Source organism: Vulpes lagopus, chromosome 14 (assembly GCF_018345385.1).
Source record: "Vulpes lagopus strain Blue_001 chromosome 14, ASM1834538v1, whole genome shotgun sequence".
NCBI classification, from domain to species: Eukaryota; Metazoa; Chordata; class Mammalia; order Carnivora; family Canidae; genus Vulpes; species Vulpes lagopus.
Window position 1 is genome coordinate 17,148,479 of NC_054837.1, and position 17,174 is coordinate 17,165,652.

At 46.3% G+C, this 17,174-nt stretch overlaps 1 protein-coding gene across 2 annotated transcripts in view; it reads right to left on the bottom strand.

Moving 5' to 3' along the window:
* MYO18B (myosin XVIIIB) overlaps positions 1-17,174 on the bottom strand; it is a 256,479-nt gene that overhangs the window by 130,699 nt on the left and 108,606 nt on the right. For both annotated transcript variants that reach the window (XM_041729151.1, XM_041729150.1), the window contains exons 23-25: positions 13,644-13,772; positions 11,290-11,433; positions 10,217-10,306 (exon numbers count right to left, since the gene is read on the bottom strand). In XM_041729151.1, coding sequence (XP_041585085.1) covers positions 10,217-10,306; positions 11,290-11,433; positions 13,644-13,772 — 363 coding nt within the window. The remainder of the gene's footprint in view (positions 1-10,216; positions 10,307-11,289; positions 11,434-13,643; positions 13,773-17,174) is intronic.

The window sequence follows — 17,174 nt, forward strand, 5'->3', positions numbered from 1 at the left end:
ACTAGAAATTATTCCGAAAACCTCCCTGGATCCACCACTTAAGCCAAATCATCAGAAACTCTCTTTCTACTTAGGGACAATGACTCCAAAGGTCTGCCAGGGAGAAGGGGACAGAAGTGAATGAATTTTCTGTACATTTTGCATAGAGTCAAATAGAAATAATATATATCCTGCTCACTGGCATCATTTCCACTTTGAGCGAAACAGCGGGTAACAAAAAATTTTGATGGACATTAAATGCTGAGCACAAATGGGACCCGCTGGGCTGTCACCGTCACTTGTCATTCATTATGTGAGCACCGACTGTGTGCCAGGCCCTGCTTTCAAGGATCTGCTCGCTGAGTTGGGGAGATTAAAACACATGTGGAGCACCCATATATCTGAGCCCAACCCTGTCATTGGCTCTTAATATACAAGAGCTCTCAAAACTCCCCAAATCGGGATACCTGGGTGGCTTAGTGGTTGAGTGTCTGCCTTCGACTCAGATCGTGATCCTGAGTCCTGGAATCTAGTCCCGCATCAGGCTCCCTGTAGGGAGCCTGCTTCTCCCTCTGCCTGTGTCTCTGCCTCTCTGTGTGTCTCTCATGAATAAATAAATAAAAATCTTTAAAAAAAATATCTTATCTATAGTGAGCAGTGGCCTTTCCCTGTCTTCTTCTACTTTTCGATCTGATGAAAAGAATCAGTTCATTATAAACCTTGTAGGAGTAATAGCTCACCCTCACTGAATGCTAGAAAGAGACATTTTTGTCATTCCCTGTTCACAGAATAGGAAACTGAGGCATTGAGTGGTGAAATGATTTGTTCAAAGTCATGGCTGATAGGTCCCACGGGGAGTCTGGCTCAGACAGCCTGAGTCCCGGGTCCTGACTCATAATTACAATGCTGTCCTGTCCTTACATCCACTGTCTAATTCAATCCCTCACCCCCAAGCCCCTGGGGGTCAGCAGTGCAAGAGTCGTAGATGATCCTCAGGAAGTAGTGGATGGGGAAGGAAGTGTAAAACATCCAGCTGCATGCAGCTCAAAGACAAGATCAACCACCCCTGTGGGGCCATGGCCAAAGGGAGTTTTATGAACCCCTAGTGTAAGGCAAGCCTCATCCCCATCCTCATCGACCTGAGTGATTAAGAGAGAAAATGGAAAATAAAATCGGAATAAGTGGGGTGGGGGAGGGGGATAAATCAATAGACAAAGGGTCTATCCAACTGCAGAGCCAGCTGGCTGGTGCGCTGTTTGCTTGTCAAGGAGATTAAGCCACGGCTTCAATCTCACGGTATCTGCCCTCAAAGCTGCTTCAGTCATTAGGGGAAATTCAGAACAATTCTGTGGCTTAGTGGCAGGCTCCAGGGTTCCCCAGAGACTCACTCTGGGCAGCAGTTCAAGCTCTGCCCTGTGGATTTTTCTTCCCAGACAGATACACCACCTGCTCCTAGGTGATGGTAACAGTTACCTTAATCGTCGTCACTACTACGCAATGCTCACCACAAGCCTGGCACAGGGTAACCCACAGAACCTTCGCAGCAGCACCGGGAGCTAGGTCCAGACATCTCGGCATTCCAGATGAGGACCCGAGGCACCAGGGACCCGAGGACACCCAGCCAGCCAGTGGCATAGCTGGACGTGAATCGAGGCAGCCTGGCTTGAGAGCCTTCACTCCTGACTACACCATCAAACTCCCTCTCAGGAGCTCAAAAAATCCATAAAAATTCTGCGGGAGCCAAGGACAAAGGGAGGGACGGACAGCCTCTGGCATGTCTGTGGGAACTGGCCACGGGGCCATGCTGGGAGAAATGTCATGCCTCAGAGCAGAACACAGGTGATGACACATCACTGACTGGCCTTGTGGGGAGAGTGGTTTCCATGAGCTTTAGAAGGGGTCTTCAAGAGGAAATAACCCCTTGGACGCTGTTCCCTACATCTCCCACCTTGGAAATATTTTGGGGCCAGCCCCCATCTTCAGGATGGAGTTCAAACCTCTGATAAGATTCTCACAGCCACTGTGATCTAAGCCGGCTTCAGGGACTGGCCCCACTCCATCACCTCCCCATGCACCCGAACCCTCCAACCACCAGGACCACAAGTGCCAGCCCAGGTCCTTGATCTCTGTCTGGTTCTTGCTGTGCCCTTTACCTGGAATGCCTCTCTACCTTGTCACCTGGCCAGCTCCGGCTCATCTTGAAGGATGAGCCACTCCCTGACCTGATTCCCAGTCCGAGGAGGTGCTCTTCCTCCATCACAGCCTGTTTGGAGTCAGCCAGACCCAGGGTCAAAGCCCAGCTCTGCTACTCACCAGCTGTGTGATATTGGACAAATCACTTCACCTCTCTGGTCTTCACTGTACCCATCTAAAACATAGGGGTAACTAATGATACCTTCCTTATGGTTTGATTTGATGGTAAAATGAGATAAAGCAGGTAAAGGATGTGTCACAGCACTGGCACGGACACATTGCTCATTTCATATTTCTCTAATTACTAAATCCACTATTATTTCATTCATTCATTCCATTGGCATTGAATTCTTTGAGGGGTAGAGAAATAGCTAAGACACAATCACATATATGTTAGCAATGGTGGCAATGTGTGAAGTCTTGCTGTGTAAGAGACAGTGTAATAATTACTTTATATGCACCTCCACACACCACCCTGTGGAGAAGAATATGGAGTCATCACTGTCACCATGTTGCTGATAATGACACAAAGGCTCAGAGTCCCGTAGCAGTGAGGCAGTGAGGGCCCAAAGCCAGCCATCCTGATCCACCCTCTGCTCCTGGACCAGACACACCAAGTCAGGACATCATATCCATCCCTTAACCTATACTTCAAATACAGTCCCTAGTATTTTCCTTTGTGTTACAAAGTAGGTAGAGAAGACATTGTGGCCCTGGGGGAAACTGAGGCATGCAGAGCATTCCAACTGTGCACTCCTCTGTGGGGCTTTAGCTAAGCCCATGGTGGTCATCTGGGACTATGCCCACACTGTGGCCATAGAACCTCTGCAGCCAGCCTTCTGTCAGTAGGACACTCTCCCCAGAATGTCCCAGCAGCTAAGGCTCAAGAGGCTCTAATATCCTGAGGTAGATAGGCAACCTGGCTGGTTTAGTCTCCTGGGTATTACAGAGCTGCCACACCCAATCCCCACCCAGTCTTAGCAGAGCACGAAGAGCCAGAAGACTTGGTAGATGATCTAGACTCAGTCACAAATCACTTCCCTTACCTCCTGGAACTTAGCTCCTGCTGGCCACGCTTGTGACTAGCCAGGGCCAAACTCCTCAGCACCTTGCAAATAGACTTTCTGACCTAAGCCATGCTGGTGGATCCCAGTGGATCCTCTCTTGGCCATTCCTTAACAAAAAGCGAAACTTCTCAAGCTAACGATACCAGACATCCGGAGTGCACAGACCTGTCTTTTGCTATAAATAAAGTCTTAGGGAAAACCCAGAAGATACTCCAGAGAGGGAAGAAAACACCCCATTCTCATTTTTCTCCATGTGTTCCCTATAGGAAATTCCTATAAGAAGAAAGACCTGCTTTCTTGCGAAAATAAAAAACCCCACTTTGCATCGAGGCAGATTTTGCACGCTTGAAGAATATTTATAGCCAGCTTCCTGGAGGCTTCTCATCTCCTCTTCTGCTCCTTTGCAAATGAAGCACTTAAATCATTTTACAATAATGTTGTCTTTTTAATAAGCCTAGTCAAACGGAGTTTCCACTGATGAGGCACAACATGTTTTAGCAACATTTCTATCAATTGTTTCCCCTCTCCTACGGGAGACAAGCGGGTGTGGTTCAGAGGCCGTGAATAGGGCCAGGGGTGTCTTCAGAATGCACACATGGCCTGAAGGAATATCTGCCTCCTAACCTTTACCAGGTACTCTTGGAAGAAAGTAGACCACATGCAAGGGGATGCCTTGTACCTGTTCCCTAAGTGTGGCCCCCAGACCAGCAGGTTCAGCATCATCTGACAGCTCATGAGACATTCAGAGTCTCCAGAGCCACTCCACGCCTACTAACTCAGAATCCCTAGGGCTGGGGACCAGCAACTATAGTCTAATACATCTTCCAGGGGATTCTGAAACTCTTGAGTAGGAGAACCACTACTCTCACATGGCATGACTCTGCAGCAGGTTCACCTTGGGGCTCATTAAATGAAGCAGTGAAAGACTCCCCTCCCCAAGATTCCCTCCTGGGTCAAATCCACAGGAGATGGGATGGGGAAGCTACAGGGTACATAGCTCCCCCCACCCCCCGCCCAGGTGATTCTGATGCACTTCACAGTATAAAAGCAACCAGTAAAAAAAAAAAAAAAAAAATCAAAGTAACTTTTTGGTGGAGGGGAAAGAATTAAAGACCTTTCTTCAAAGAAAATCTTACTTGGGCTCCAGTATGCTACATTTCACCAAATCTGAGCTGCCTCTGATTATAAGATGCACCACTATAGAAATAATAAAAGAAAGTGCTACCAATTTTTAGTGGAAGGTGCCAGTGATTTTCAAGATGCATCACAATCACAGAGAAGCGGAAAGGTGAGAAATAATGTGCATTGGGAATCAATAAAATACATTATTAAACCAAAGAAATGCATCTATTGCCATTGATAGGTTTGGGAGTTCTGAAGTCCTTTGACCTCTTCTTAGCCCTTTGACAGAGAGAATCTTGGGACTTCAGAAGATAAATCTTCTAATTACTGCATCCAAAATAAGGCAAGCCAAAAAGCAGAGGAAGAGATCTGTGCCACATATATCCAACAACTGAACTTATATCCACGGTATATGAAGGGTTGCTACAAATCAATAAGAAAAGCAGTAGAAAATGGCCAAAAGACTTGAAAGACCACTTTGCCAAAGAGGGTAACAAGCAGCCAAAAACATATGAAAAGCTGCAAATTAAAATCATGATGTTGGATTACTGCATGCCCAACAATATTGCTAACTGAAAAGGATAATACCAAGTGCTGGTAAGAGTGTGGAGCAAGTGGAATGCTCACCCATTGCCATGGGAAGATAAATTGATACATATAATTGAGCAAACTGTTTGTATCAATTAAAACCCAAAATAGAAAGAACTTAAAACCTAGCAATTCCATTCCTAGTGATTTCTTTTTTTAAATTTTATTTTATTTTTTTTATTTATGATAGTCACACAGAGAGAGAGAGAGAGGCAGAGACATAGGCAGAGGGAGAAGCAGGCTCCATGCACCGGGAGCCCGACGTGGGATTCGATTCCGGGTCTCCAGGATCACGCCCTGGGCCAAAGGCAGGTGCTAAACCGCTGCGCCACCCAGGGATCCCCCATTCCTAGTGATTTCTTAACAGAAAATGCATGATCTGTGCACCAAAAGATGTGTGGAAGGATGTTGACGGCAGGCTTATTCATAAGAGTTTAAAGCTGGAAATAACCAAATGTTCATTTAGAATAGAATGAATCAGTAGTGCTCTATACACATGATAGCACGTTATACGGCAGTGACAATGAGCAAGCCACAACTGCCCATAACATGGATGATTGTCACAAACAATGTCACATGAAAGAAACCACACAAATGGGTACACACATTTGATTGCATTTAGGTAAAGTTTAAAAATAGGGGGTAAAAAACCCCATCAATATTGCTAGAAGTCAGTTCAGGGGTTACCCTTGGAGGGCAGTGGCTGAAAGGGCCACGAGGGTGGGTTTGAAGGGAGCTGGGAATGTTCTGTGTTTCCACATGGCTGTTGATTGCCTTGGTGTGTTCAGTTTGTGAAAACTCATTGAGCTGTATACTTATGAGGTGTGTGCTTTTTTGTACGTTGGACCTTAATATAAAGTTTACAAAGGAAGAAGAGGGTGGGGAGAGAATCTGGATAGGAAGAGGAAGAAACCATAACATTTGGTCCACTCAAATGTGCTGTTTTGCCTCCTATTTGAATTCTTTAGGGAACTGCTGTCATAACCTTGGTTTGTAGTTCAAGACGATGTCCACAAAAGCACCCCTCTTCTATTCACTGTACGAACATTCCTGAAGTGGTACTTTGCCAGGTTACTTAGTACCCCTTTTCATGAGGACTCATAGAAGGAACTTCTCTGATATTTCCATACCAGAGAAAATTAGGATTATCTCAAGCAACAGGTGTGTGTGTGTGTGTGTGTGTGTGCGTGTGTGTGTTTAACTTGGGGGACAACATGTCTTTGAAATATCTTAATATCTTGCTTCCCTCTTTGCTTTGTTTGCGAAGAAGCTCAGTGTCAACATTTCAGTTCACCTTTCATGGCTCCATTTTGTGTTTACTGTGCACCAGGGACTGGGCCAATATGATGAACAAGACACACCCCTGCTCTTGGGGCCTCGATTAGAACACACCCATCAGTGCAGTGGTGGGAAGCACAGGGCTCCGGGATCACATATGGTAGGAGCCAAACTGAGCACTTGGGTGGCTCAGTTGGTTGAGCATCTGCCTTCTGCCTGGGATCGAGCCCTGCATTACGCTTCCTGCTCAGCAGAGAGCTTGCTTCTCCCACTCCCTCTCCTACTCCCCCTGCTTGTGCTCTCTCTCTCTGTCAAATAAGTAAATAAATCTTAAAAAAAAAAAAAAGGCAGAAGAACCACCTGAACTGGGTGAAAAGGGATGACCAGGCATTAACCAGGAGAGGAGGGTGGAGAGAACAGCCCATGCAAAGTCTGTGAAGTGAGAGCAAGTCTAAGGTTCAACAGTAAATTTCTATTTCCTAAGTCTTCCTCTGGTTGGATGCACTCTTCAACTCTTCCTTCCCGTTGCTCTGACTTTCTTAGCTTTTAAACTATATCCTACTTTTCCCAGGCCCTATACGTCTTTTTATAACCACGTACAACACAAAGACATAGAGAACCTGAGTAGAATATCGTGCAGGTGCTGATACTTTGAATGCTCAGTTCAGGTCTCAGAAGCCTGGCCCCTCCCTTCCTTCTCCCAGCGTGGCATAAGCTGTAGCCCAAGCTGTTAATGATGCTTAATGATGCTAACCTCATCACTCTCTCCAGTCTCCCCCAGCAGCTGAGGCACCCCCCATACCCCCAAGCCCGACTTGACAGTTTGTGATGAATTACTGTATCAAATGTCAGCTCAGTTGGAAGGAGTTTCTACAGGGAAGTTACTGATATTCCCAACCCACGCAGAGCTCTCTGATTTTTTGCTTCTGCTGCTCTACCAATGCTACTCCCTGCAAGAGAGGTCAGGCTGCGTGCTCTCTAGAGCCTTCAATGAGACTGGGGGTGAGGGGCTTGTGTGCCATTTCCTCTCCTCCTTACAGTATTTTGCCCAAGAGGGCATACCTGTGGTACAGCCTTTCCACCCACCCTCACCTAACTCTCTGTGATACGACTGTCCCTTCCAGGAGTCCCTGCCTCTTCCTTGCCCGTGGGACTCAGACAGAGAACCCTTGGTGGGGAGAGTGGACACAATTAAAAGGAGAATGAGAAAGGATGGAAAAGAGTTAGCCTGCATCCCCAAACTTCATACATGTCCCCTTGTGAGCCAGCCAGGGTCAGCTCAGGCTGTCCACATAGGAAAGAGAGGGTGTTCTGTTGGCTTGATCACAAACCCAATTATAGCCACCACTATCCATAAACCAAACCAAGCAACATTATTGTAATAATAGCAACACGGGCCCACAGGTGTGGAAAGATCCAGTTTTGCTCTAAATTGATGAATATAATCCCAAGTTGCCTCAGGACCTTTGCACTTGTCACTTCTACTCTTTTCCCCCAGATCTGCACATAGATGGCTATGCCAAATGATTCAGAACTAGACTCAAACATCTCAGTGCATGGAAGATTTCCTGGACACTTAGACAAAAAATAGCCACCTCCCCTCTGACAGTCACCTCCTTCTGCTTAATATCTACAGCACTGTACCATCCAAAAATAGTTTGCTTGTTTATTTACATGTGGTCTGTCTTCCTCAGTTGGCCTGGGGACCTCGTGAGGACAGGGATTTTTGCCTTCTCCTTAGCTGTATCTGAGGTGGCCAGCTGAATGCCTGGTACATGGAAGATGCTCACACATATTTGCTCAAGGGATGAATAACTGGACTTCCTTTGAACTTCAGTAGGCCCCTGCAAACTACCTAGGACTAAGGATGAGATGAGATGGGCAAAGCACTCACCCAGGGTGCAAAATTTTAGGGAGTGCCAAGAAACTCAGAAACCGAGATAAATAACATTCTAATGCAATATTTAAGAACGTCAAAATTAATGCCAAAATCCATGATGAATAAAACATCAAAAATTTAAATGAAGACAGGATCCCACTGTGCCGACTGCCTTACTTGCCTCACCTTAATCCCGGCCCACCAGTCCTGTGTTTATTTGAAATTTTGGTATTTGGCTCATCATGGATTTTTTTTTGCATTAATTTACATTTTAAAAGATACTGCACTGAAATATGATTTATCTTGCTGAGTTTTTGGCACCCCTTTAAATTTCATGCCCTATGCACACGACTTACTTGAGTCCAGGCTCTGAAAAACTAAGCAGAACAGCAAGTTTCCATGAACAGCTCTTCCTTGATCGATCCACGGCTCTTTGACCGTGACCCACATATACATTATATGGATCTGTTAAGGAATCTGGAATTTTCTGTACTCCCCTTGGGGGCAGGAACCGTCTGGCTCCCATCCTCATCCTCAGTCCGTGAACTCAATACCCCGCTAAGGATAGAGGACGTAAGCAATTGTCATACCCTCACCCCACAACATAATCTCCAATTACATGTCCCTTTCCACCCCCGAGAGGTGACCACCACTCTGAATTTGGTGCTATTATTTCCATGAAATAGCTTCACACTACAACCATAAGGCATATGTCCCCACTCAATATACAGTATTATTCTGCATATTTAAAAAATTAATACATCTGATATCATATTTTAAGTATTCTTTCATAACCTAAATCATTTGTCTTCAGTGCTATGTTTTCAAGGGCAATCCATGTAGATCCATGTACCTTTTGTGGAAGGGTCAGGAAATTTTTTCTATAAAGAGCCAGATGGTAAATATGTTTAGTCTTTGTAGATCATAAATTCTCTGTCACGATTTCTCAGCTCTGTCATTGTGGCATGAAAACCACCAGAGACTGCACACAAATGAATGGGTGTGGCTGTGTGCCAATAAAACTTTCTTTACAAAAACAAAAACAAAAACAAAAACAAAAATGTAGCCAACTGGGTTCAGCCCGTGGACCATAGTTTTCTGCCTCTTTATTCATTTTTACTTTTGGCAACTCAAATTTTCACCTAACAAAATGTGTTCATTCTCTTATTGATAGACTCCCATTTGGGTGTTTACATTTCTTCAGCATGACAAAGCCACTCCTATATACTTCTTCGTGTCTCTTCTTATATAAATGAGAGAGATTCTCTTGCATATACACTCAAAATGGAATTGCTGGAGCACGGTGTATGGACAGGATCATCTTGTTCAGAGACAAAGTTGGGTTGTTCAAGAGTGAAGAGATCAATTTACACTCCCACAGCAGCGCATGAATTCCTGCTGCTATACATCCTTGCCAACACATGGCAACTCAGCCTTGGATTTTGCCAATTTGAGGTGAGAAATGGTACCTATTGTGGTGTTAATTTGCATTTCCTGATTGCTTACTTACGTTAAGCATCTTTTCATGAGACTATTGGCCATTTGAATTCCGGGATGTTTGAACTCTTGACACAAGAGTTCCCCTCTTGGGACCTGCCGATTCCTCTTTTTGCCCATTTTTTTCCCTACTGGAGTGCTTTTTCTTTTTCCAATTGATTCAAGAAAGTTCTTTACATGTCCACATACTCTTTGCCAGTTATATGTATTGCAAATTTCATGGCCCAGTATGCAGTGTCTCTTCATCTTACGCTTTGATAAACAGAAGTTGATTACTCTAATAGAGTCAAATTTGTCAATTTTTTCCTTGTGATTTGTCCTTTCATGACTTACGTGAGAAATTCTTCCCCTTAGAGTCAGGTGATATGAGTTTGCATCTCAGTGCTACACATGCTAGGTGTGTGACCTTAGGAAGAGACGTAATTTCCCAGAACCTCAGTCTCCTCCTTTGCAAAATGGGGACAAGGACAGCATGCCACCCCCACCCCCTCACAACACACCCAGGGCTATTTTGAGGAAGCTTGTAAAGCACTTAGCACAGTGCCAGGCACATCGTCACCTCCCTGGTCAACCTCGCCCCACCCAGGGACCCCACACAGGAGGGATGCAGTACCTTGCTCTCTAGCAGGTCTGCATTCTGCCGGAGTTCATTCCGGGACTTTTCCGATTTTTCTAGCTTCTGTCTCAGCATGGTAAGCTCCTCCTACAAAAACAAACACTTTAACAGAAACCATCCTGGAGCAGAGGCTAAAAGGTCCCATGCGGGTTAAGAGCAGCTGGGGAATGGAGTAGTGGTCCTGTCAACCCAACTGATGATGCCCAGATACTCAGCTCATTCCCCGTTTCTGAATCTCAACCTCCCAGTCTAGGGGCTGAATGCAAATCCTCAGAATGAGTCCATTGTTTAACCTGGGACTGGGGATGCCTGAGTGAGATGGTGCCCTAGGCCCTTCACCCTCTCTGAGACCACTCTTCTGTCAATGGCTCAGCGTTATGTTTGCAGTATCACCATCAGGAGCTGCCTCGATGTGCACCCACAGAAGACCATTGGGGTGAACTATGGAATGTACACAGAAAGGGGTCCCAGGCTGTCATGGAGAGAGAACCGGGGTGACCTCTGCAAAACGGGACACGGCATGACTCCCAAAATATATTTCTAAGTGTAATATGCCAGCGGCAGAAGCATATGAACAGTATGCTATCTTTTGTGTATGAGAGAAAGAAAGTCTGCATGCATGGGTGAATGACTAATTCTGCAAGAATAAACAACAGCAAAGATAAACCAGAAAGCAATCGACGTGGGTACTGTAGAAGGCGGGTGCTACCAGGGTAGAAGAGACAGCAAGAGGAGTGTTCTCCAAGAGGCAAAGAGATCAAGGACTCAAGGATTCCACCACCAAGTTTCTCTGGGATGGACAGTAGGTGTCCATGTGCCGCTGGGTGGTAATGGGGTATCTGACTAACACCCACAAGTCTAGAGTGTAGCCAGACATGGGACAGAGGGTGGTCTATGTCTGCATTGATGGAAGCCAAGGGATATCTGGAAAAGGGCAGTAGGGCTGCTAGGCAGAGCATTTCCAGATCAAGAATCTGCAGGGTGGAGACACTGGGTCTGGACGCAAGCACTAACATGGGGGTGCAAAGAGGGAGCGGCCACCCGGCGCCCTGCCTGCCACGTGGACTGACCTCCTTGGCATGGAGCTGCTCGTCCCCAATAGTGGAGCTCAGCAGTGGCCGGAGGGAACCGAGCAGCTGCCACCATGACCAGTCCTTGACCGCCAGGAACACAGCCACATTCTTCTGGATGCACTGTGAGGCCAGTCGGCGAATCTGCAGGGAGAAGAGGTCAGAAACTTGAGGGGAGCCCTTCCCAACCTGGGGAAGGTGAAGGAAAGAGAGCAAGGGGATGGCAAAAGGGACGGAAAAAGTGGGCTCATGGCTAATGGAAGAGATTGGGTAACTTAAAAAATTTAAGAGCTTCTTTTCAATGGTGCCATAATAGCGCTGCATAGTGACAGGTGGTAGCTGTGCCTGTGAGCCGAGCACAACATATAGACTTGAATCACCATGTTGTACGCCTGAAACTAACGTAACACTGGGTGTCGACTCTATTCAGCAAAAGTGAATATGAGAGACTCCTAACTGGGAAAAGAACAGAGTAGTTCGTTTGGGTAGTGGAAGGAGAGTTGGGTGGGGGGGATGGGGTGACTGGGTGACGGACACAGAGGGGGGCACTTAACAGGATGAGCACTGGGTGTTATACTATATGTTGGCAAATCGAACTCCAATAAAAAATACACAAAAATAAATAAAAAAAATTTAAAAAAGAAGAAGTAAATAAAAATGTTGTTAAATTTTAAAAAATTGTTTTGAAAGCCTCTTCTCATCAAGTTGGGCTCTGGGCATTGGATGTTATGCCACCATATAATTTTGCATGACCTAAGAAGAAGAGGAAGATGAGTCCAAAATATTATACAACACCACCTTGTATGGGGCTTAGATTCAGAAGCCACCATGAAAGGCAAATCATTGAACATCCCTGCAATTGCCCACAAGACACAATGGCCATAATTATGTCTCGAGGTGATATTTAGGGGCTAGGTATCACTTTAAGTGAATTTAAACACAAATCCCAGGCTTCTCAAAGCGCCAGAAGAGCTTATTAAAACACAGATGCTGGGCTCTGCCCCCAGAGGGTCTGATTCAGTAATCAGAATTCAGTAATTCTGAGTGGGGCCCGAGAATGTGCATGGCTAACAGATGCCAGGTTGGCATGAATACTGTTGGCCTGGGGACCACCCTTGGAGGGCCACCGGCCACATTCATTCATGTCTCAGGTGGGAACCATGTTGCCTACTGAGCCAGAAGATCCGTCCCCATCATCACCATCATGAGAGCCAATGCTTGCACAGCTGGTACGGCTCTCCCTGCAGGCCAGGCAGCATGCTGAGCACCTCACAGACTTAGCTCAGTTCACACCGCAGCCCCGGGAATGGAGGCGTTACTGTCATGTCCATTTTACAGATGGAGAAGCTGAGGCAGAGTGGCACGCTCAGGTGCTCAGCACTATACAGCTGCCCGGCTAAGGGGTTGGGATTTGCACCCCTGCAGCCTGGGTGCAGGAAGAATCTGACGTCTTAATTAACCTCTATTCTAAATAATTCCAAGGGCATAAGCTACTGGAGAGCAGTGGGCCAGTGGGTTCGCCCACAATATTTCAATTATTAATGTTCTTGCATTTGCCAAGTAAGTATACTTGAATTTACAGATTCACATAAACCGGAGGCGCATGTAATGAGACTGCATGCTAGTAGTACTTAGTAATGAGGATACTAAGGTAACAGCAACTAGCATTTATCGAGCAGCTGCTCTACGGCACGTACCATGCTAAGTGCACACGACCCCATTTCACCTTGACCCAGCTACTAAGCGGTGGAAGTGAGATTCAAGCATAGTTCCTATCTGTCAAAGCTGGGCTGCCTTTTTTTTCCATTGCTCAAGCAACAGGGAAGTTCAGTCTCCAAAGGTCTCAGAGGATAGTAGCCCAGGGTAGCTCAAGATTGTGGACTCTGAACTCTGAACTCAGGTCCCCTAAGCCTCGGTGGCCCGGTCCTGTCATGTCCTGCCCACTGACCCATGAAAGCCAAGTTCTCCAAAAATAGAACAAGTGGAGGCCATAACACACCAAGCAGGGCTTGGACCGCCCCATGATATCCAGATCAAGTCTGACATCGTTGGTAATTTGACGTCAATGTCCTAGAGACAATCACAACATCTTACAAAGTGTCACTTTAAAGTCCTGCCATTTAGGGTAAGCCTGTGGACCAGCAGCGCTGGCACCATCGTGGGAGACCTGCAGAGCCCTGTGCTCACCCCAGACCCACTGGATCTGCAAGTGCATGTTAGTAATATCCTTTAGGGTTTCATGCACCAGCGCAAGTGTGAGAAGCGTGAGATCGCAGCCCCCAGATCAGCTCGGATGCTGCTTTGCCCGGATCTCACACCTCTGCAGGGATGACGAGGCACGCTAGCCACCATACCTTCAGCTTTTTGAATTCCTGCCGAGACAGAAAGCCCTTACAAGCCGCCTGGAATAAAAGGATCCTGTGAGACGCCAGCTTCTCCCGCTGCCTCTCAAGCCTAGAGACCACGCCTGCCTTGAGGAAAACCTGGAAGGAGAGAAGGTGGCAGGTGACTCCTCTTTCCCTTCTTCTAGCGTCTGGATGCTCAGAGCACGGCCCCATGAGCAGCATTGTCACCACTGAGGAGCCTGTTAGAAATGCAGAATCTGGGATCCCACCCCAGACCTGATGAACCAGAGCGACATTTTAACATGATCCTCAAGGGACCCAGGCACATGTTTGCTTGAACACCACAGCTAGGAGAGACTTGGCCTAAAAGTCTCTGTGCACCAGGACTGCCTGGAGAGTGTGGGAAACACACAATCCCAGGCTTCACCCCAGGAAAGCTGGTGAAATCCCTGGGTTTGGTGTCAGGCCTGGAAATGTGCATTCTTTCTGGGAAGAGCTGCCAACCGTCTGAAAGAAACAGTGCCCTTGAAATACTCAGTCCTACTTTAAAAGGAGGGGCAGAGGATGTTGGGGGACTGAGGGCAGCCCTCCTAGGCTAAGAGAGGAGGGGGCCAGGCTCGTGCCATCTGCAAGAGGTGCTCAGGTAGCTAACAGAAAAACAGCTTGCAGTCCACAGTTTCCAGGCCTCTGCTCATCAATAATGGATGGAGGTCCCTCTGCAGCAGAGTGATCAATGCCTCCTCGGCACCCTGCAGGGCCGCCTTCCATAGACTGCAGGACATGCAGAGGGATTCTCTGAGAACCTGATGTTTTGGGGCTGGACCTGATCTGGCCAGTGTACTAAGGTAGCATAGTCTGTGTCACCCCACTAGAGGCAAAGGAAAGATGCCCTAATGGCCGAGGACTTGAGTCAGTGACAGGCGAAGGGGTCACTTTTCAGATGCCCAGCTGCTGCTCATTTCTGTAACCAGCCTGCCGTATTTCTTTGCCAGATGTGGCTTATCACCCCCAAAGATGTTCAATTTCTCCAGGGGCACTGGATTAATCAATGATAATATGTTAATCAGTGATATTATCAAGCAATGGGGCACATTATCAACCAATGTTGTGGATCAGAACCAACCACTTGATACATGCAGGGAAAGTACTTCACACGCACAATCCTATATGGCGGTTATTGTGATCCCCCACTTTATGGAAGGAGACATTAAAGCTAAAAATGGCATTCCCCCCACAACCCTCCACTAGCAAGTGGCAACAGCAGGCCTATTTCCCTCTGCCTGACTCCAGACTACAGTTACCACTGAATGCAATTAACATTTGCATGGCATCTAGGTTTTTCAAAGTTCTTTCTCCTATGTCCCATTTTAATTAAAAAAAAAAAAAAAAAAACCTTATGAGGAATCTATTGGCCTGGGGAGATTATGTAATTGACTCCAGTTCACATAGCTGGTGAGCTGCAAAGCCAAGTTCACCTCCAGTACCCCATCCTCATTGTCAACATGAAGCTTCATTTCCTCCTTCGCTATGATATAAACGTCTGAAGCTTGGGGTTGAATTGCAATTTGATTCCAGGTGGGACAAAGGGTCTCCATCGATTGGCCATTCCCCTAAACCTATTTGCTGTAATGGAGACCACTCTACCTATCCCACAGCGAACCCTCCCCCCACGGGAAAATGAGAATTTGCACGTCCAATCCGCGTGAACTCTGTTTTGCAACCTTGCCTGGCCTTACAGAACACTTCCTATCCACCAGAGCCACCAAGACAATTAGCCTCATTGAAATAAAGACACGATTGACTCATTACCTATCAGATTGCCTCAATAATGACTGTATTAATTTCACAAGCTAGCGAGTCCCAAAAGCCGCTATAAAAAAAAAATCAATGATCAAAATGATGACAGCTCTAGTTCGTATATTACAAAAGGCGGCGGGTGCTGCCAAAACCACTATTGATTAAGTATGAAGCTTTCATTAAAAAGATAATTGGAAACGACCATACGCAGAACGGGAATAAGTCACCGGCTGTGCAGAATCTTATCTTGATTTTTTTTTCCTTCTAAAGAGCATCTTGCCAGCCAGAAGGCCAACTGCATGTGGGATACCACCTTTTTCATAAATGTCATGGCCCTCAGCACAGGCCTTGATAAGGCACTAGGGGCTGAGAATCACAAAGAAACATCTAAATTATTTGCTTTTTGTGGGTCCAATGGCTTATTGGACCCAAGCAGAGTGTAACGTCCCAACAGCCCCACATTTAAGGAACCTACTAGGGCTACTGCTAATGCAAGCTGTTTTCTTCCGAAAATGCTGAAGACCAAGGTCTAAAAAAATCTGATATGACAAGAGCTCCCATATCTGGGACTGCTAAGGAATTAGGTCCTGTCTTAGTCATTTTCCAGATTAGAGGAGATTCATTCTTTAAACATTACAATGTTAGCCTCTTTGATAAACGTTTCGCCCCCCTGACAAATGCATTCAACAAGTAAATGACAACTGGCTGATTCCCATAGCCAACTTGTGGGATAAGAAGCAGTGGCTCCATTTTACAGATGTTGGAAGAGAGCCCCAGAGAGGCTAAATCACTCATGATTCATGCAGTTGGGGAGTGGCTGAGCTGGGGTAGGGACCAGGTCTGACTGGTTCCTCTGCTTCATGACCTTCCCACCTAGGAAGTGTCCGATCCTGCCACACCTAAGACTTACACCTACACTGAAGGGTCACAGGTTAGTCTGGTTTCCAAAGGATGCATTACTGTAATTTGCTCTCGACTGTTTCTTAATGGTTTTCTCAAGAACAATGATTTTCTTTATTGGGATGTTTTGGCTTCTTCTAGATTTCTTGCCCATGAGAAAATGTGTGTAAAGACTTCTCCTGTTTTCTTCCATGCTCTACAATAGCCACGGGGATGATAGAGACTGATTTTTATATTCATGAAAAAACGGAGTAATTATCCAGACCAGTGGTTCTCAAACTTGAACATGTGCTGGAATCCCCTAGAGGGCTTGTCACAACCCACCCTTCTGAATCCAAACCCACAGAGTTTCAGATTCACTACGTCTCAGGTGGGGGCCTCTGAGAGTTGATGTTTCTAGCAAGCTCTCAGGGGATGCTACAGCCACCACTGGCCCAGAGACCCTATTTTGAGGATTGCTGGTCCGCAAGGATGACATTTTTAGAGCAAAGGAACAAGTGCTCTGATTTCAGGCCATAAAGACCCAGATATATTTCCACTAATAAATAGCAGACCCTACAGTATATTGAGAAGACCCTGAGAAGAAGATATGGGTTTCCATGGGAGCTTTAACTGTCCTCCCTAGCTACCATAAGGCCTTTAAAAGGTATAGCTCCCTCACCAATAAAGAAGGGATTTACCAGGCACCTGGGCAGCTCAGTGATTGAGTATCTGTCTTTGGTTCAGGTCATGATCCCAAGATCCTGGGATCGAGTCCCAACTCCGGCTCCCCATGGGGAGCCTGCTTCTCCCTCTACCTATGTCCCTGCCTCTGTGTGTGTGTGTCTCTTATGGATAAATAAA